At 37.3% G+C, this 21400-nt stretch overlaps 1 protein-coding gene across 6 annotated transcripts in view; it reads right to left on the reverse strand.

Annotated features, from left to right (window-relative positions):
* Positions 1–21400, reverse strand: part of TENM1 (teneurin transmembrane protein 1) — a 1037319-nt gene that overhangs the window by 18565 nt on the left and 997354 nt on the right. For all 6 annotated transcript variants that reach the window (XM_053699127.1, XM_053699121.1, XM_053699124.1 and 3 more), the window contains one exon: positions 17264–17499. In XM_053699127.1, the coding sequence (XP_053555102.1) occupies positions 17264–17499 (236 nt within the window). The remainder of the gene's footprint in view (positions 1–17263; positions 17500–21400) is intronic.

Raw genomic sequence — 21400 nt, forward strand, 5'->3', positions numbered from 1 at the left:
TTGGAGGCAGCAGACTCCGACCCAGAATGTTCATACTCTGAAGTCTCAGAAAGAACTTCATCCTCTGATAACCCTATCAGTTAAATCCAATAAAACACGTGCACTTAGCAGGGAGAGGTAAAACATTAAAGGCTGCAGACACCGCCGTCTGAGCTGCACAGTAATGTATGGTGAAAAAATGGCCCCCTCCAGATGGAGGATCAGCAATGCAACGGGAAACTGCATGTGTAGAGAGATAAGAATGTAGGGTACCCACCTCACTGGATGATAGCTCCTCAGAGGTGGACGGCTCAGTGGTATCAAACATCTTTGATATTATCACATTATTAAGGCATATGGAAAATAATTGAGGGGACGTACTAAGGCCTCCTCACAATATAAACAGGAATTACTCTTTAGGAATAGAGGAAGTGTCCCCTAAGTAACAGCACCCTCCATCGCTAGTGCAATAACTGGAGAATTATAGAAATAAAACTATATTTTATTAAAAAAACCTGCACCTTTATATCCCAATGGCTGGGGCATTCCCCACCCCTCATGACCCAGACAGTACAGAGAGTTAGAACTCCTCTCTGATAGACACCCAGTCAGGAAAGAGGGAAATAATCATATGGTGCACAATGCAGGTCCGTCCCTGCTATGAGAAAAAGCGTGCCAAGCTTGTAAGCTGCATGGCTTTCAAAGTGAAAGTGAAACCTGTATATTCCATAACAGCCTATAACATCTCACAAATAAAAGTAGCATAAAATAAAAAAACATATAAGATTATTCCCCCCCTGTTCAATAATCCCCCTCAGGAGATATTTACCCTTGATTCTATACAGATAAACCTTCTAGCGTAATCATACATGTATAAAAAATGAAACAATCTTATCAGAATCTACACTGTGGAAGAGGAACACGGCCTTTCAAGTGTGACAAGTTAGTAGCATCGCTCCTGACATGGACTTGAGAGCAGAAAGCAGGCAGCGAAACTCGTCAACGCTGATTGCTTAAGGAGCTGTAAATATGAGTCGCAGAAGAACTCCTCCTGCATTTACTGGACTCTAACTTTCACCTATGCTCTCACTGAGAGGCTGACAGGACTACTTAAAACTCCAGTCCCATTGCAAAGAGTACTACCCTCCATAAGAGACTACTCCGAATCTTCCAACACTTCTCTGCCAACCTCCTGTGACAAAAGGCAAAGAATGACTGGGGGATGAGGGGAGTGGGGGAGGTATTTAAGCCTTTGTCTGGGGTGTATTTGCCTCCTCCTGGTGGCCAGGTTCTTAATTCCCACAAGTAATGAATGAAGTAGTGGACTCTCCTCCCATTAAAATGGAAATGTGTCTTTATATGCGCAATAAAAAAATCTGGTATATGCAGAGACCCCAAAAAAGTTTATTTTCTTGTAGACAAGTCCTCTATAAAAAAAAGATATGAATTTTGTCTGTATAGTTAGGTGATCACTATAATAATACTAAACACCTTGCAAGATAAAAAAGGGCTTTTATTTATATACTGAACAATGGGGCCTCTCTAATCAATATTATAACCCCCAAAGCCCATATGGGCCCCTATTTCACATGTGGCTACCCATAATGACAATTTAGTAAGGTGATCACAGTAACAGCAGTGGTCACTTGGCCATATTTACTCAAATCTAAAAAAAAATATATACTTTTTTTTTTACAGTTTTTGACGCAGCTATCTCATATGCCATGAATTATAAATGTCATAATGGTATATTGTGAATCTGCTGGGCCTGCTGAAAGAAAAAAAATATATAAAAATATATATGACAGTAGATTTGCAACAATGTTATATCTTAGCAAGAGCTTTTTTTTTAAAAAAAAAATGTGTTCTCTATCTGAATCCTGAAAGAAAACTTTTTTTTAGTATACTTGTTAATTAATGAACACTTTCATGTCCCTAGTATACTTGTTAATTAATGAACACTTTCATGTCCCTAGTATACTTGTTAATTAATGAACAGAGAGTGGTTCTCAAGATGACTTAATCTCTAACTATGAAAGTATGTTATAAGCATAGAAAAGGTTAATTAAGTCTGGCTCTGGTAGCAACCAATGAAATGTGTTTAAAGAGTTTAAAAGTATTTAATCATAGGTTTATGTAAATCAACTATGAGTACGGCATTTGTGCTGAAATGCGTAAGCTGCTTGTAACCTTGGTGGCCAGTGCTTGTAATGGATCAGTTATTTGCTACACTGATGTATTTTTTAATTTATTCAATAAAGGTGTTTGCTTTTAACTGAAGAATCCGGTTCTGGTGCTCATTTATTCTTAAATCACTGCTCTAAGATCACCAACATTTGAAAGAGCAGGCAATTCTCTTTCAAATGAGGGATTTCAGTTCTCTTGCAGCTACACTGAGCTTCCCTGTTCTGCCCCATTTGTGAGGTCACCATGTGCACCACGTGATGATGTCACCGGCACTCCCATAAAGCCTGGGAGTGCCTCTCACTAGGCCACCAACGATCCCTGGCCTGTAGTGCGTGTGATCACCAAAAACAGTGTTTGATCTGGGTGCAAGACGAAAAGAACTTTCCATACGCACCCAGGGACTTTTGTCCAAGCAAGTGATAAATCTGTCAGAAAGTAGTTTTTTTATGTGCTCCAAGTTATAGGTGCTCTTTATGAAGATGCAGAGCTTCAAAATCTGGCACCTTTAATGTGTTAGTAAGAGAATGAAGAGCGCTATAAGCACAGGGGGTACCATAATACTGTGATTAGTAACTATTCTAGTTGTGCCCAGCAATTTAATCTCTCTGAAATGTTGCAAGGGATAGTGGTGAGGACCTCATCTTTTTCTAGTTATTGCTACTATTCCCATTTGCTCTAGAGCACTGGTTTTCAAACCTGTCCTCGGGCCTCCCTAACAGGGCACATTTTGAGGATTTCTGAACTAGAGCACAGGTGAAACAATCAGCTGATTGGTAAACATGGTTATTTTACCTGCTCTCATTGAAGGTAATCCAGAAAACCTGGCCTGTTGGAGAGGCCTGAGGACAGGTTTGAAAACCAGTGCTCTAGAGTACTGAACAATTAAAAAAGGCAAAACATCTCTATTTTGGGTGTGTGGGGTGCACAATATCCCCCTAGCACCACTACTAACTACATAAATTAAAAAGAGCAAAAAAGAATAATAAAGAACTAAAGAATAAAGCAATGGTAAAAGGAGAAAAATAATTGGGAACAGTGCAATACAGCAACCAATTGGTTAATGCTAAATTCCTCTCAGTCTTACACAGTGCTACAATATGTATTATCCACAATTGAGCAAATTTCATTTTTAGTGATTAAATTGGGCCTTAAAAAAATCCACTGCTATAGGAAAATGGTTTTATTGTATATTGCGTACTGACTTAAAAGTATTAGCAGGAATGAGAGGAGCTCATCTTAGAAGACAGGGAAAATGCAAGTAATTATGGGATGACAATTTCACAGTACAGACAATACTGAGAAGAAAAACTGACCCATCTCTGACCTCCTGAAGCTGGATACATAACATTACCAAATGCAATATATGGTTTTATTCAAAGACGGTCATAGATGCAATGAAGCAATTTTCAATAACTGTAAACGATCTAGAAATGTGCCAGGTTTTTATTTCTGGTACTAAATGTTCTGCATTGCATTCCTTAAATGTAGTTACAAGATGCTTGTTTGTAAAAGTTGTAAAAAAAAAATTACTCATTTATCCAGGCTTCTTGGAAAATTTATGATTCAATTACATTACAGACGTTCACTTTAAAGAAATTCACAACTTAACAGCGTGCCTAATATACGCACACATATATGCATACGCAACAGAAACCATTTATCATTACTTGATAGGTCTGGGCTGCAACACGATGGAAAGAAATAAATCCATTGTTGCCACTTGTTCTATTTTATGTTACAAATAATAACCTATATTATAAACTGTCTGATTCACGATATTATGAGCATTGACCTATACAGAGATACAGAGACACAGGATATGTATAAATGCTGAGAATACAAGCTGTAAAGTATGATGTGATATATATATATATATATATATATATATATATATATTATATATTATATATAAATAAAACAAAGGAATATACTGACAGAAAGTGTTTTTTTTTAATAAATGTAAGATACATAAGACTAAACCCAGGGAAAATGTGTATCTTTAAAATTGTGCAGTTTGTACACTGTGTACTCAAATAGCTATTAGGCTGTCAAGGGCAGGTTTAACTTCAAGAGATATAAAACAGCCTGTTTCATTTTTATAATAAAAACACACAAAGCAAAGGGTTATACTTAATCAAAATCATTGTAATATGTATTATTTATCATTTTAAAAGGATTTTACCTTTTATGTCTTTATTTTTTTTTTAACTTCACATGTGCAAGGTTCATTATTTCCTTTCACATCCCTACAATGGGTCTGTGGTCTTGCTAGTAGACACCTGTACTTACTTTTATAATAGTAGCTCCCTCATCTCGCTGTGGCACCACACTGAGGATTTCTTTTTATGTTTATTTATGTTTACTTTGATTTAATGTTTAATATTTGTTGTAACTAAAGGAGCACTGTTTCATATCTTTTTCAAGAGCTGTTAAAGGGATATGAAACCCAAATTTATTCTGTCATGATTCAGATAGAGAGTGCAATGTTAAGCAACTTTCTAATTTACTCCTATTATCAATTTTTCTTTGTTCTCTTGGTATCTTTATTTGAAAAAAAAAAACAAGAATGTAAACTTAGGAGCCATCCCATTTTTTGTTTAGCACCTTAGCTAAGCACTTGCTGATTGCTAGCTACATTTAGCCGGGGATCATAATTGTAGCTCCTAGAGATTAAAAGGAAGCTGGTGTTTTCTGGTAAGAAGGCGAACTTTGTAAAAGAGCGAACCATGTCACTTTCTGTCACTGTGACGTTTAATCAGCTGTTGCACACATTTTGGACCTAATGCGCATGCGTGCCAGTGTCATCACATACCTTGCCACATACATCACTGCTAAAATATTTATTGCTGTTAAATTCAGGAACCCTTTATAGAGCGCATGCATGTGATTTTGTATCACAAATGGTGCGCTCGTGGAAATCTGTTTATTAGGCTCCTCAGCAATATTCGGAACTCCGCCCCCCACTGCAACTACTCCCATTACTACTACTACTGTAAAGCTGAGTCTCCATGCATGAGAAACAGCCCCCCCCCCGCCACTCGGCTATAGCCACTGCTTCTGATGATCTGATGATCCAATGTAGCTTTTCACAGGCTCCGTTCAATGTCATTATCTTATGAAAGATTATGAAAGATAATGACATTGAACAGAGCCTGTGAAAAGCTGCATTGGATTATCAGAAGCAATGGCTATAACCGAGTGGCGGGGGGCTGTTTCTCATGCACAGAGACTCAGCTTTACAGTAGTAGTAGTAATGGAAGTAGTTGCAGTGGGGGGCGGAGTTCTGAATATTGCAGAGGAGCCTAATAAATGTTTAGCTTTCCATGAGCGCACCATTTGTGATACAAAATCACACGCATGTGCTCTATAAAGGGTCCCTGAATTTCACAGCAATAAATATTGTATGTATGTGATGATGCTGGCACGCATGCGCATTAGGTCCAAAATGTGTGAAACAGCTGATGAAACGTCACAGGAAGTGACATGATTTGCTCTTTTAAAATGTTCGCCCTCTTACCAGAACACCGGCCTTAGGCCTGAGAGACTGTTACCAACCCAAGAGTACTGGTGTGTAAAAATATTCACTTCCTGTGAAAGAATATTGCATTTGTATATTTATATAGTGACAAGGAACATGTTTCTGTTATCATCTTAAAAACATCATGACACTGGTTTTCCAATTTTGCTATTTAGAGAAAAAAACATTTAAACTGAAATATAAGAAAAAGTAAATGCATAGTACTTGATTACCCAAAAATAATACTATAAAAGCAAAAGTTATGTGCAGATCTGAGAGTTTTATAGGTTTGGCATTGATGTTGGAAATGCTTTGTCGAAAGTTCTATTTTAAGTCAATTTATAAATCTACATCCTTTCTTAACATCTTGTTGACTAACTAAATGTGACATTCAAATTCGAAATAGTATTTCTAGTCTACAATTGTGTTTTATAAATGTAATATTCGAATTCAAATGTGACATTCGAAAACTGTAAATAACATTCGATAAAATAATTTTTAAGAATATTCGTTCTTATCAACATTCTATTATGTAAATCTAATTTCTACAATAACATTCGTTCTAACATTCGAATTCGAATATAAACACATTCGTCCATCCCTACTGTTTATGCTTTTAGGTAAGAGCACATTTAGATACATATAAACATAACTGGTTTTCTTGGCTAAGAATATGTAGATTCTGAAATTCCATAAAGAGAATGCATAAGAAACTGCAAATTGCAATAAAATGTGTCTTCACCACTGTTACCAAGAGCATCAAAAACCATCACAATCTTTTCTAAAGCCTGCTGTTAAAGTGGAAAAGCTGCTAGCCAGTACATCTTCAAGTTTTTTCATAATCTAGAAATATGCATAAAGTAGCTTATTTCTTATAAACTTTTAATCTTCTATGGGCATTTGAGCTGAGTTTAAGATGCTTAAAGTATCTTGTTAGAGAGCTGATTATTATATTTGGAAGCACATTGGGATAACCATGCTATTTATTAATTGGAAATTGGACTTTCACCCTTAATTGCAAATGTTTAATTTCAAGATGGTAATTTAAAGATGTGTGAATATGACCTGCAGTATAAGGTTATTCTGTTTGGTTGGCAGGGTCTTTGCAACCATTTTTTCTTCCTCTTTTTAAAAATGTATTCTACCACCTTTCAACATATTCTTTTAAAGGGACAGTCAAGTATAAATTAAACTTTCATTATTCAGATAGGACTTTTAATTTTAATCGACTTTCCAATTTACTTTTATCATGAAATTTGCTTTTTTCTCTTGGTATTCTTAGTTTAAACTAAACATAGGTAGGCTCATATGCTAATTTCTAAGCCTTTGAGGGCTGCCTCTTATCACATGCTTTTTAAATCTCTTTTCAACACAAAGAGACAGAAAGTACACGTGGGCTATACAGATAACACTGTGTTCAGGCACAGAAAGTTATTTAAGATCTAGCACAATACAATACTAAATTTAAGACAATAGATAATAAACAGTCACGGTCATGTGATCAGGGGGGCTGGAAGAAGGTTCCTAGATACAAGGTAATCACAAAGGTAAAAAGTACATTAATATAACTGTGTTGGTTATGCAAAACTGGGGAATGAGTAATAAAGGGATTATCTATATTTTAAAACAATAACAATTCTATGGTAGACTGTCCCTTTAAATGTAAAATATCCAATTATTTGCTGCTTAGCAAATCAACTCACCACAATTAACCCTTACCATGTCTTCCCCCAACTGTAAATAACTCTAATTACAGTGTCCCCATGCACTCCTCTGAAAATAAACCTAACCATATTTTCCTTTACTACAAACTATGGGGCATATTTATCAAGCTTTGTACAGAGTTTGATGCCCCGTGTTGGCTCGCCGGAAAAACAGAAGTTATGAAGCAGTGGTCTAAAGACCGCTGCTTCATAACCTGTCCTCCTGCTCTGAGGCGGCGGACAGACATCGCCAGAAATCAACCCGATCAAATACGATCTGGTTGATTGACACCCCCTGCTAGCGGGGCGGTATTGCAGGGGGCGGTATTGCACCAGCAGTTCACGAGAACTGCTGGTGCAATGATAAATGCAGACAGCATATGCTGTCTGCATTTATCGATGTGCAGCGGACATGGTCCACAATTTCGGATCATGTCCGCTCGCACATTAATGAATAGGCCCCTATCTCTTTACACAAATCAGACCCTTTAAATGATCAACCCCATTGTTAACATAAAACCCTTTACACAGTAAATCCAACTGAATCAAACTCTTCAAGCAACTTTGACTGTTCATTCATTCCATATTTCTTGCTGTCCAAATGATCTCTCTTATTTTGGGCCCGATTACGAGAGAAGCACAAACGTTTGCAGGCAAGCTATATCAGGTTTTCGTGTTTGTTTGTGCGCAAGTTAAATTGAGCTCATATTACAAGTTGAAAGTAAATGTGATCGCTTGAGCACAATTGAGGTTAGCGCTCATCGGGTTAGCGTTTCCTCAGGGCTGTGGTTAACTGTTTCGCAAAAAAAAGTGTCTCAAAACACATTAAAAATACATTACACAATGAAGTTACACTAATAATAATGCCATCTAATAAAAAATATTTAAAAAAATTATTGCACAGGTGTTGGAAAAAAAAGAGGCATGTATAGGGTTTTAACATAGAGATACATACATATACATTTCTAAATATGTATGTATATGTATGTATATATATATATATATGTGTGTGTGTGTACATATGTATTTATATGTCTATATATGTATACATTTGTATTTATATTTGTGTATATGTATTTACAGACATATATACACACAAACACATTAATACATATGTATACATATATAGACATATATACTGTATATATAAGTGCATTGGAGCCGTTTGCAGTTAAGTAGCTGAAAACATGTTAAAGCATGTGTTTGTATTTACTGTAAATCTTTTACATTCCAATGTTCTGCACATAACAGAATATGTTCTAAGAATTTATAAATACAGTAGATATTCATATATATATATATATATATATATATATATATATATATATATATATATATATATATATATAAAAATATTTATATATAGGTATACATATATATTGTACTAAAATACCATCATATATTTGTAGACATATGTATTTATGTATAAATAGAACATATTCTGCTATGTGAAGAACATTGTAATGTGAAATATTTATATTTTCATGTTGGGTTAGTGCACAAATGACACACGCAAAATGTTTACTTTCGCCAGCCTTTGAGCCCCTACGGCTGCAGGTTCTCACACCAGAACCAGCAGCCATATTTAACAAGCAGCGGTCATAAGACTGCTGCTTTGCTAACCTCTTTGCCACCTCTTTTTTGTTGAAATACAATCTCCCTGGTCTTTTCCGACCAGGGAGATTGACAGCTCCTGCCCACGCGTGATTGGCTGTGCGCGGGCAGGGGGTGGGATTCCGCCAGGAGAATTCAGACCGCCAGAGACGAGCTGTGGCCGACAGGGACGCGTATATGTGTCCCTGTCCGCCTCAGCTTGATAAATCGCCCCCCCCCCCCCCACTAGTGCAATTAGCGCTCTAGCGAAAGTGCTAAATAGCGCTCCACTCGTAATCTGGCCCTTTATGGTTTATTTGTACTTGAACGGAATGTAACATTTGAAATTGTGAATTTGTTCAACAGAAACAGTGAATAGTTGAAACAAATATCAAGATAAACATTAATTTTATCAAGTAAAATACTTTGGACATTTGTTAATACTAAATGGGAAACTAACAGGCTGCTGATTTCATAAATCTTTAAGAGAAACACTGACAGAGTATTACTCAGAATTAAGGTTCTTCAACAAGATATATATGCAAAGTTAGCTTTAGAAGCAGTGATGAAACTATCCACATAGTATACCATAAATCTTACAGTGGCTGTAATTCAGGACCCTGAAAATATTGTTTTCAAGATTAATTTAAAACTCTGCTTTTTAAGCAGGGAAGGATTTCCATGTGAAAAGACCAGAACAATGTCTTTAGATGACCAGTTTTAATGGCATTGATTTATTATTTTATATTTGAGGCGCCTTGCACAAGTGTCAAGAGAAAAAAGTCTGTAATCTGCCACCTAAGAATACAAAAATACAGTACTAATTTCTCTTCCAAGCACCCACTCATATGTTAGTATTTAGTCCAAATACTGATGCAATCAGCCAATAGGATTGAACTTCAATCGTTTTGGCTGATTGGATCAGCCAATAGGATTTTTTCTACCTTAATTCCGATTGGCTGATAGAATTCTATCAGCCAATCGGAATTCAAGGGACGCCATCTTGGATGATATCATTTAAAGGAACCTTCATTACTCAGTTGGACTTCGTTTGAAGAGGATGCTCTGCGTCAGATGTCTTGAAGATGGATCCGCTCAACGCCGGATGGATGAAGATAGAAGATGCCGCCTGGATGAAGACTTCTGCCCGTCTGAAGGACCTCTTCTGGCCGGGTTCGATGAAGACTTCTGCCCGTCTGGAGGACCACTTCACGCGGCTTCGTTGAGGACTTCAGCCCGGCTGGGTGAAGACTTCTCAATGTAGGGTGATCTTCAAGGGGTTAGTGTTAGGTTTTATTAAGGGGGTATTGGGTGGGTTTTAGAGTAGGGTTGGGTGTGTGGGTGGTGGGTTTTAATGTTGGGGGGGTATTGTATTTTTTTATTTACAGGTAATAGAGCTGATTACTTTGGGGCAATGCCCCGCAAAAGGCCCTGTTTGTAATTTAGTATAGGGTAGGGCTTTTTATTATTTTGGGGGGCTTTTTTATTTTATTAGGGGGATTAGATTAGGTTTAATTAGTTTAAAAAACTTGTAATTATTTTATTATTTTCTGTAATTTAGTGGGGGGGGGTTTGTACTTTAGATAATTTTTTTCAATTGTATTTAATTGTAGTTAGTTTAGGTAATTCATTTAATTATAGTGTAGTGTTAGGTGTAATTGTAACTTAGGTTAGGATTTATTTTACAGGTATATTTGTCTTTATTTTAACTAGGTAGCTATTAAATAGTTAATCACTATTTAATAACTATTCTACCTAGTTAAAATAAATACAAAGTTGCCTGTAAAATAAAAATAAATCCTAAGATAGCTACAATGTAACTATTAGTTATATTGTAGCTAGCTTAGGGTTTATTTTATAGGTAAGTATTTAGTTTTAAATAGGAATAATTTAGTTAATGATAGTTATTTTATTTAGATTTATTTAAATTATATTTAAGTTAGGGGGGTGTTAGGGTTAGGGTTAAACATAGGTTTAGGGGTTAATAACTTTACTATAGTGGCTGTGACTTTGGGGGCGGCAGATAAGGGGTTAATAAGTGTAGGTAGGTTGCGGCGAAATTTCGGGGTGGCAGATTAGGGGTTAATAAATATACAGGGAGTGCAGAATTATTAGGCAAATGAGTATTTTGACCACATCATCCTCTTTATGCATGTTGTCTTACTCCAAGTTGTATAGGCTCGAAAGCCTACTACCAATTAAGCATATTAGGTAATGTGCATCTCTGTAATGAGAAGGGGTGTGGTCTAATGACATCAACACCCTATATCAGGTGTGCATAATTATTAGGCAACTTCCTTTCCTTTGGCAAAATGGGTCAAAAGAAGGACTTGACAGGCTCAGAAAAGTCAAAAATAGTGAGATATCTTGCAGAGGGATGCAGCACTCTTAAAATTGCAAAGCTTCTGAAGCGTGATCATCGAAAAATCAAGCGTTTCATTCAAAATAGTCAACAGGGTCGCAAGAAGCGTGTGGAAAAACCAAGGCGCAAAATAACTGCCCATGAACTGAGAAAAGTCAAGCGTGCAGCTGCCAAGATGCCACTTGCCACCAGTTTGGCCATATTTCAGAGCTGCAACATCACTGGAGTGCCCAAAAGCACAAGGTGTGCAATACTCAGAGACATGGCCAAGGTAAGAAAGGCTGAAAGATGACCACCACTGAACAAGACACACAAGCTGAAACATCAAGACTGGGCCAAGAAATATCTCAAGACTGATTTTTCTAAGGTTTTATGGACTGATGAAATGAGAGTGAGTCTTGATGGGCCAGATGGATGGGCCCGTGGCTGGATTGGTAAAGGGCAGAGAGCTCCAGTCCGACTCAGACGCCAGCAAGGTGGAGGTGGAGTACTGGTTTGGGCTGGTATCATCAAAGATGAGCTTGTGGGGCCTTTTCGGGTTGAGGATAGAGTCAAGCTCAACTCCCAGTCCTACTGCCAGTTTCTGGAAGACACCTTCTTCAAGCAGTGGTACAGGAAGAAGTCTGCATCCTTCAAGAAAAACATGATTTTCATGCAGGACAATGCTCCATCACACGCGTCCAAGTACTCCACAGCGTGGCTGGCAAGAAAGGGTATAAAAAAAGAAAATCTAATGACATGGCCTCCTTGTTCACCTGATCTGAACCCCATTGAGAACCTGTGTTCTATCATCAAATGTGAGATTTACAAGGAGGGAAAACAGTACTCCTCTCTGAACAGTGTCTGGGAGGCTGTGGTTGCTGCTGCACGCAATGTTGATGGTGAACAGATCAAAACACTGACAGAATCCATGGATGGCAGGCTTTTGAGTGTCCTTGCAAAGAAAGGTGGCTATATTGGTCACTGATTTGTTTTTGTTTTGTTTTTGAATGTCAGAAATGTATATTTGTGAATGTTGAGATGTTATATTGGTTTCACTGGTAAAAATAAATAATTGAAATGGGTATATATTTGTTTTTTGTTAAGTTGCCTAATAATTATGCACAGTAATAGTCACCTGCACACACAGATATCCCCCTAAAATAGCTATAACTAAAAACAAACTAAAAACTACTTCCAAAACTATTCAGCTTTGATATTAATTAGTTTTTTGGGTTCATTGAGAACATGGTTGTTGTTCAATAATAAAATGAATCCTCAAAAATACAACTTGCCTAATAATTCTGCACTCCCTGTAATGTAGGTGTCGGCGATGTTGGGGGCATCAATATTAGGGGTTCATAAGTATAATGTAGGTGGCGGATTAGGGGATAATAATATAGTGCAGGTGTCGGCGATGTCGGGGGCGGCAGCTTTTTTGCAGGTGTAAGGTTTTTTTTCAGCCGGCTCTGCCCCATTGATTCCTATGGGGAAATTGTGCATGAGCACCTTTTACCTGCTCACCGCTAACGTAAGCAGCGCTGGTATTGAGGTGAGATGTGGAGCTAAATTTTGCTCTACGCTCACTTTTTTGCAGCTAACGCCGGGTTTCTAAAGAACCGTAATACCAGCGTTACTGTAGGTGAGCGGTGAGGGAAAACTGCTTGTTAGCACCGCACAGCCTTACCGACAAAACTCGTAATCTAGGCGAAAGTAAATTACTATATTGTTGGGGATAAATTAATTTCTGAAGCTATTTTGAATGCACTTGAACCAGTATCTCTACTTAAAAAGTAAACTAGTTTGGGTCGAACCGTGCCAATAATGAACTCATTAGCCATGAATTTCTCAGTTCAGCTCATGTGCAACCTCCTATCCGTTTTTTAAAGTGTAGTACAATATAAAAGCAGTTTTAATATCTGCTCATAATCAAATTAGTTTTGAAAAACTGTCAAATACGAGCCTTGTAGTGATAATAAGGGAAAAGTCTTAAATTCCATTCCAATGAAGTTTGCTTTTGTATTTTTTCTGAGATACATCAAACCAGGTACTTGCTATATAGATAGAATCTAGGAGAAAGAAGCAAAATATATGGCAGAACTAGCATAATAAGAGTTGCTGTGTTCTGGGAGCTCGAACAGTCATTTCTTTGAATAAGCTGAAAAGATGTTCAACAACTAATCATATGGTTACATTTTTCATAGCAGTTGTGATTTCATAACTTGTCCGCCTGATCATAACTTGTCCACCTGCTCTGAGGCTGCGGACAAAAATCCACCCGATCGAATACGATTGAGTTGATTGACACCCCCTGCTAGCGTCCGATTGGCCGTGAATCTGCAGGGGGCGGCATTGCATCAGTGGTGCAATGATAAATCCGGACAGCGTATGTGGCGGACATGATATGCTACTTTGTATCATGTCTGCTCGCACATTGATAAATATGCCTCGTAATATTTAATTTGCTTCATTCTTCTGGTTTCCTTTGTTAGGTAGGTTCAGGAACAGCAATGAATACCAAAAGAATAAAGTAAATTAGATAATAGAAGAAATGTGTAAAATTGTTTACAATTGTATTCTCTAACTAAATCATGAAAGAAATGTTCATGTCCCTTTATGGCTTGTAGAAATTGTGTGGTGTCTGGTGACAGCGCATATTTACAGCTGAAACCAAATAACGTAATAAAAGTATACTCAGTTTTGTCATTAATATTTGGTAAAAATAGTACTAATGTTTGTTGTAGGTTTAGAGAACCCACTGTATTCATTTCATGGTCATAATAAAAATGTTGTCTGTAAATCATTATGGGCCAGATTAAAAATGGAGTGCAAAATATCGCTTTCATGAAAGCAATATTTGCACTCCACTTAGTAATACCAGTGCACGCAAATGTGCGCTGGTATTACAAGTTAGCTGCAATGAGAATGCGCTTCCATAGGCTCCAATGGGAGACATGGCATGAGAACCTAGCGCAGAAAGGGGGGGGGGTAAGTTCTGCAGTGATGGGCATCAAATGTTAAATGAATGAGCCTGATAAATTAGTGCTCGACTTGTAATCCAGCCCTATTTTTAATAAGAAAAAATAAACTATTATGATCAAAATGATACTTTTTCGTCATGATCTGTTTGGTTATCCTAAAGTCTGTCATTTCATACACCCTAACTTATTCTGACTGGTATCTGGGTCCCTGATGACGAGGGGAAGGCCTGGGGGAAGTACTGAAGGGCTTTAGTCAGAGTGGGCCATGGCTCATGAGTGTTGCTGGATAGTGGTTAGTTATTCTAGGGGTGTGGGATTTCTGGTTGAGTGACAAAATAGAGAAAGCTCCCAATCCAACAGTATCCTAAACAAATGCAGTTATTTGTGTTTTATACATTAAACACTATACTGAAGCTAGCTGAGTATTTTGAAAAATAATAATAATATTATATATATATATATATATATATATATATATATATATATAAAAATAGATATGCGGGTATAGGTATATACACACACATATATATATATATATATATATATATAGAAATATGTATTTAAGAATATAAATAACATTATCCTGTAAGTGAAGAACATTGCAATGTGAAACAGGTACAGTACATATACAGTAAAACACATATAAACACATAGATACATATGTATACATATATAGACATATATAAGTGCATCGTAGCCCTTTGCAGTAAAATAGCTGAAAACATCAAATATCTTATTTTTTTCAATAGATATTTATATATACTGTATAATCATCTATATATATAGGTAAAGATATATATTTTACTAAAAAACATATATATATATATATATATATATATATATATATATATATATATATATGTATTTATGAATAAATTGAACATAATCTTCTATGTAAAGAACATTGGAATGTGAAATAATATTTCATGTTGGGTTATCGCACTTGAGAAACAACGATCAGGTTAGCAAGTGAGTATGGGTGTAAGGTTTTATTTCACACTCTATTGTGCTCTATTGAAGTTTATGGGAGACTATGGCCTAGATTTAGAGTTTGGCGGTAGCCGTCAAAACCAGCGTTAGGGGCTCCTAACGCTGTTTTTTACCGCCCGCTGGTATTTGGAGTCAGTCAGGAAAGGGTCTAACGCTCACTTTGCAGCCGCGACTTTTCCATACCGCAGATCCCCCTAAACCGAGGCCCCCCCACATCGCCGCCACTCTATTAAAAATTTTTAACCCCTAATCTGCCGCTCCGTACACCGCCGCCACCTACGTTATCCCTATGTACCCCTAATCTGCTGCCCCTAATACTGCCGACACCTACATAATATTTATTAACCCCTAATCTGCCGCCCCCAACGTCGCCGCCACCTACCTACACTTATTAACCCCCAATCTGCCGACCGGACCGCACCGCTACTATAATAAATGTATTAACCCCTAATCCGCCTCACTCCCGCCTCAATAACCCTATAATAAATAGTATTAACCCCTAATCTGCCCTCCCTAACATCGCCGACACCTAACTTCAAGCATTAACCCCTAATCTGCTGACCGGAGCTCACCGCTACTCTAATACATTTTTTAACCCCTAAAGCTAATTCTAACCCTAACCCTAACACCCCCTAAGTTAAATATAATTTTTATCTAACAAAATAAATTAACTCTTATTAAATAAATTATTCCTATTGAAAGCTAAATACTTACCTGTAAAATAAACCCTAATATAGCTACAATATAAATAATAATTATATTGTAGCTATTTTAGGATTAATATTTATTTTACAGGCAACTTTGTATTTATTTTAACCAGGTACAATAGCTATTAAATAGTTAATAACTATTTAATAGCTACCTAGTTAAAATAATTACAAAGTTGCCTGTAAAATAAATATTAGTCCTAAAATAGCTACAATATAATTATAATTTATATTGTAGCTATATTAGGGTTTATTTTACAGGTAAGTATTTAGCTTTAAATAGGAATAATTTATTTAATAAGAGTTAATTTATTTCGTTAGATTTAAATTATATTTAACTTAGGGGGGCGTTAGTGTTAGGGTTAGACTTAGCTTTAGGGGTTAATACATTTATTAGAGTAGCGGTGAGATCCGGTCGGCAGATTAGGGGTTAATTATTGTAGGTAGGTGGAGGCGACGTTGGGGGCGGCAGATTAGGGGTTAATAAATATAATATAGGGGTCGGCGGTGTTAGGGGCAGCAGATTAGGGGTACATAGGGATAACGTAGGTTGCTGCGGTGTACGGAGCGGCAGATTAGGGCTTAATAATAATATGCAGGTATCAGCGATAGCGGGGGCGGCAGATTAGGGGTTAATAAGTGTAAGGTTAGGGGTGTTTAGACTCGGGGTACATGTTAGGGTGTTAGGTGCAGACTTAGGAAGTGTTTCCCCATAGGAAACAATGGGGCTGCGTTAGGAGCTGAACGCTGCTTTTTTGCAGGTGTTAGATTTTTTTTCAGCTCAAACAGCCCCATTGTTTTCTATGGGGGAATCGTGCACAAGCACGTTTTTGAAGCTGGCCGCGTCCGTAAGCACCGCTGGTATTTAGAGTTGCAGTGGCGGTAAATATGCTCTACGCTCCCTTTTTTTGAGCCTAACGCAGCCCTTCTGTGAACTCTAAATACCAGCGGTATTTAAAAGGTGCAGGGGAAAAAAAGCATGCATAGTTAACGCACCCCTTTGGCCGCAGAACTCTAAATCTAGCCGTATGTTAGCACAAAAATCCGAAGTTGAGTGTGGTAAGGGTAGGAGTGGGCGTGATAAATAGCACTCCACTAGTAATCTAGCCCTTATATGGTACGGTAACAATACATGTTTAAACAGACTAGAACAAAAGGATAGGAGAATATTGCTATTGAACAATAACTATTAGAAAGATGTGGTTTGGTACAGGTAGAAAGTGCCTTCAGCTTTCAGTCTTACCAATCAAAGAGAAAAGCCTTACCCTCAAACGCCTCTCAAATGCTGAAATGTTGCCTTTATTCTGCTCCTTTCTTTGACGCCATTCAATAAGATTTGGGCTATGTTCCCCAGGCAGAGAGATATTACATTTCCCCAGCGTTGGACTGACTACTCCTGCCAATATGTGGGGTTCTGCATTTAATGTAATTTCCATGCCGCTGGCGAGGGTGACTCTTAACGATCCATCAGGATTCACCCGATAAGTATTAATCGTGTTTTCTGCAAAAAGGTAAATAAGCACATTTTTTGTAAGTGCATATCATTTATACATATTCAACCACTATTGGAGAAGACTGGATAAAACAATTCAAAGATATGGACATTGTAGAAGTTTAGTAAAAAAAAAGTAGCTCAAATATTATTGAAATAAAGGGTTAATTATTTCCTACATGCAAAGAATGTACTAAATATTTTTTATTAGCATGAATGAATCAGCTGATAAAAATTTAAACTATGGTAATCTAAGGCAGAGTTTTTTTTATAAATCATTCTTCCATGTCTGCATTCTGTTTACATATAGAGAGAAAAAGAGCATACACTTCTAGAATGTTTGGTTAACTTTAAAGGGACACTGTACCCAAAAAAATTATTTCGTGATTCAGATTGAGCATGACATTTTACGCAACTTTCTAATTTACTCCTATTATCAAATTTTCTTCATTCTCTTGTTATCTTTATTTGAAATGCAAGAATGTAAGTTTAGATGCCAGCCCATTTTTGGTGAACAACCTGGGTTGTCCTTGCTGATTGGTGGATAAATTCATCCACCAATAAAAAAGTGCTGTCCAGAGTACTGAAACCAAAAAAAGCTTAGATGACTTCTATTTCAAATAATGATAGCAAGAGAATGAAGAAAAATTGATAATAGGAATAAATTAGAAAGTTGCTTAAAATTGCATGCTCTTTCTGAATTACAAAAGAAAAAATTTGGGTACAGTGTCCCTTTAACACAAAATAGTGCCTGAAAAGTTCACACACTTTTATAAAGTGCCAATGTCCTGGCACACATACGTCTTAGAGAGATGTGAAAATAATCTACCCAATATATAAAACATCAGGGCATCTAAATAGTAGGTGAAAGTCAGTTCCAGAGAGTCAAGGCAATATATTGCCAAAACTAAACTCAACATGGCCATTGAGTGGAAAGCAATGACTACTGCACCAGCCAAAACGCATAGGCTTACAGTCTGACATATACTGTCCTCCATTTGTATTTTAATTTTCTGTTGTGAAAATAAAAGCTACAAGTTAACTTTTGGAGTTCACTTATGGACTACATAAATATGCCTCCTCTGACTGGCTCAGTTGACTAGTAATGTGTTTCTGATTTTAATCTAACTTTATCTATTCCTTTAGCACCCCCGTGCGGGTTAACACATGGATCTAAATTTAGCAAAGCCTGTTTGTGAAACAAATATCTAGCAGAAAAACTCAAAATCTAAACTAGAAAATTGCAGGAATCATAAAAAATAATTCACCTGTCTATCACAGCCATGAATTCCAGGTTTAGCTACATTATAATGCATCATGTAACCCTTAACTTCACCCTATGAAACGGTCTACTTTAACATTTGTACAAGGTAAAAATAAATAAAAATGAGACAAGCTTGTCAGCTTCAAAGGAGAGAGACACAACAACAAAATGAGAACCTTCACAAGAACAAGAGTCTCTATGAATTACGCATCACAATTATGCCGTGGGGAGCACATAGTCAGCCCTTCGTTCTGACTGTGAAGTTTCCGAGGTGCATTGTTCTATCCAGTGAAACTATTATTTTATAACAAATGTGATAGTTTACACTTACAGACTTTCACATTAATCTTGCATCACGTGAGTTTCCAAAGTTTTGTGTGGTTGTAATTGCTACCTGCTAAGCAACAGATTCTCATTTTGTGTGCACAGGGCAGCCACTAGAAAATCTGGGGCCCCTGACTAAACCATTGGTCGGGGCCCCCCTCCTCTGTTTAAATAGTTACTAAAATGTATTTTTCAGTGTAGTCTCAGTAGTAACACACATACATAAACAAACTCACAGACACACACATACAAAGAAAGTCATACAAACAGACTTACTCAAACACAGACTCATTCAAAACACACACTGAAACAGAGACTAACTCAAACACATACAGACTCATACACACACAGACTCACAGACTCACTCAAATACACTCACACAGAGACTAACTCAAACACATACAGACTCACATATACACAAACATACTCAAACACACGCCGATTTACTCAAATACACACAGACAGATATTTACAGATAGATACACAGACACACAAATACAAGCCCAGCCAAACACACACTCAAACATTAAGACAGCTTGATATAGATGCACAATAGTAGACAATAATTGAATTTGTAGGGGGGAGGGGTCAATAAAATAATCTTATGTATTTATTTTTTCTACAGATCCAGTAAGTGCCTATCATGCATCTCTGTGTATATATATTATTATTATTATTATTATTATTTAATTATGTGTGCATTCTATGGCATATAGGACTTGTCTCCAATATACACAAACCCACACAAACTCATGCTGAGATTTGCACACAGGCACTCACATTGGTGTAGGCAACAATTAAACAGACCCATAGGCACATTTATGCTATGAAAGAATACTTAAAGAAACGTGTCTAATGTGGATATCTGTGTGGATGTTTATAGTTTTCGAGCATACATAAGTACTGCCACCCTTTACAAGAAGCTAGGAAGATTATAGCAAAACACCACAATAAAACAAGCAGTCACACATACACTAACCTCACTTCCAGATTTTTTTACAGTCATCTAAGTTTCACAAATTACATAGGAACAAAGATATCACATATTCAGACACACAGACACTCACAGCCACACGCTAATACAAAGCACATACATCCCAACTCTCCCTGAAATTCAGGGAGTCTCCATCATTGTAATAGCGGTTCCCTGACGCCTGCAAATGAAATGCAATCTCCCTGAAACTACAAGTACCATGATCCAACGTGGCTCAAATCCGGAAACAGTGTTTCTTTAAGGAATGCCTTTAGTTGCGGTGACGTCATCGAGCAGGAAGGCATTGTCACAGCAAGTCTGTCTTTACAGCGTATTGCATGTCTGCCACCCTCCCTCCTGCTGTGAAGCCGGCGATAAGGCTCTTGGAGGAGGAGGATAATAAGCAGCAGGCAACATCGGCTGCAGCATAGGCTGAGTGAGAACTGAGAAAGAGGGCAAAGAGAGTGTGCCCCTGTAAGGGAGGAGATAGACACCCCTGCTGTCGGGTCATTATCAAACTGACTCTACTGTGAGTACAAAACATAATTACAAATAGCCTCTCAAATATAAAATCACACACACTCCCAGACACAAAATCCAAAGTCGTACAGGGACAACTATACTGAGTACTTCACAAGCTGGGACGCTTTGGAACCCTTAAAGCATGCATCAGTAACCAAAAAGCCCCCACTGATTTTAATAAAATAAAACAAAAAGCATACGATCACTGGAAACTAGGTTTGTTGTATGTAGTTGTGCAATAAAGCTACTTTGTAATGTGAGTTTAGTGGGAGGCTACTTTAATGATAAGTCTCTATCTTATTTAGGGTTTCCAGGTGTCTAGTATATAATGGGGGGGGGGGGGCAGTATGCAGTGCAGTAGCCGGTGAAGTCACCTCTCTGAAATTAGTTTTTGCTGGTTGGGATGTCTGAAAGCAGGTCCCCCAGATACAACACTGGCACACACAGATATTACCACCAATACACACTGGGGGAAAAAAGAGCACAATATTGGCTTAAAGATCATCTGCATTTTTATTAATATAAGTACAGCCTTACCTCCCGCAATACCTACCTACCTATAGCCTGCTAGCTATATAGGAAGCCCGGCTTCAACATTTAGCAGCAGGAGGCCCCACCCCATGCATTGTGACTGTTCTACTGGATTCCTTCTAAGGGGCACTAAATTGTTAATTGTATGTAAGTGATGCATGTTGTGCTCTTTACAATAAACGATCTTCCCAGGGTCCAGCATATACTATATTAAATTACACACCTCTCCTGTGAGATCATGTGACTGAGAGAGGTGTGTGATTTTAGCTGCCATTTCATTGGTTGTTTATCTGTAT

The sequence above is a fragment of the Bombina bombina genome, chromosome 1 (assembly GCF_027579735.1).
Source record: "Bombina bombina isolate aBomBom1 chromosome 1, aBomBom1.pri, whole genome shotgun sequence".
NCBI classification, from domain to species: Eukaryota; Metazoa; Chordata; class Amphibia; order Anura; family Bombinatoridae; genus Bombina; species Bombina bombina.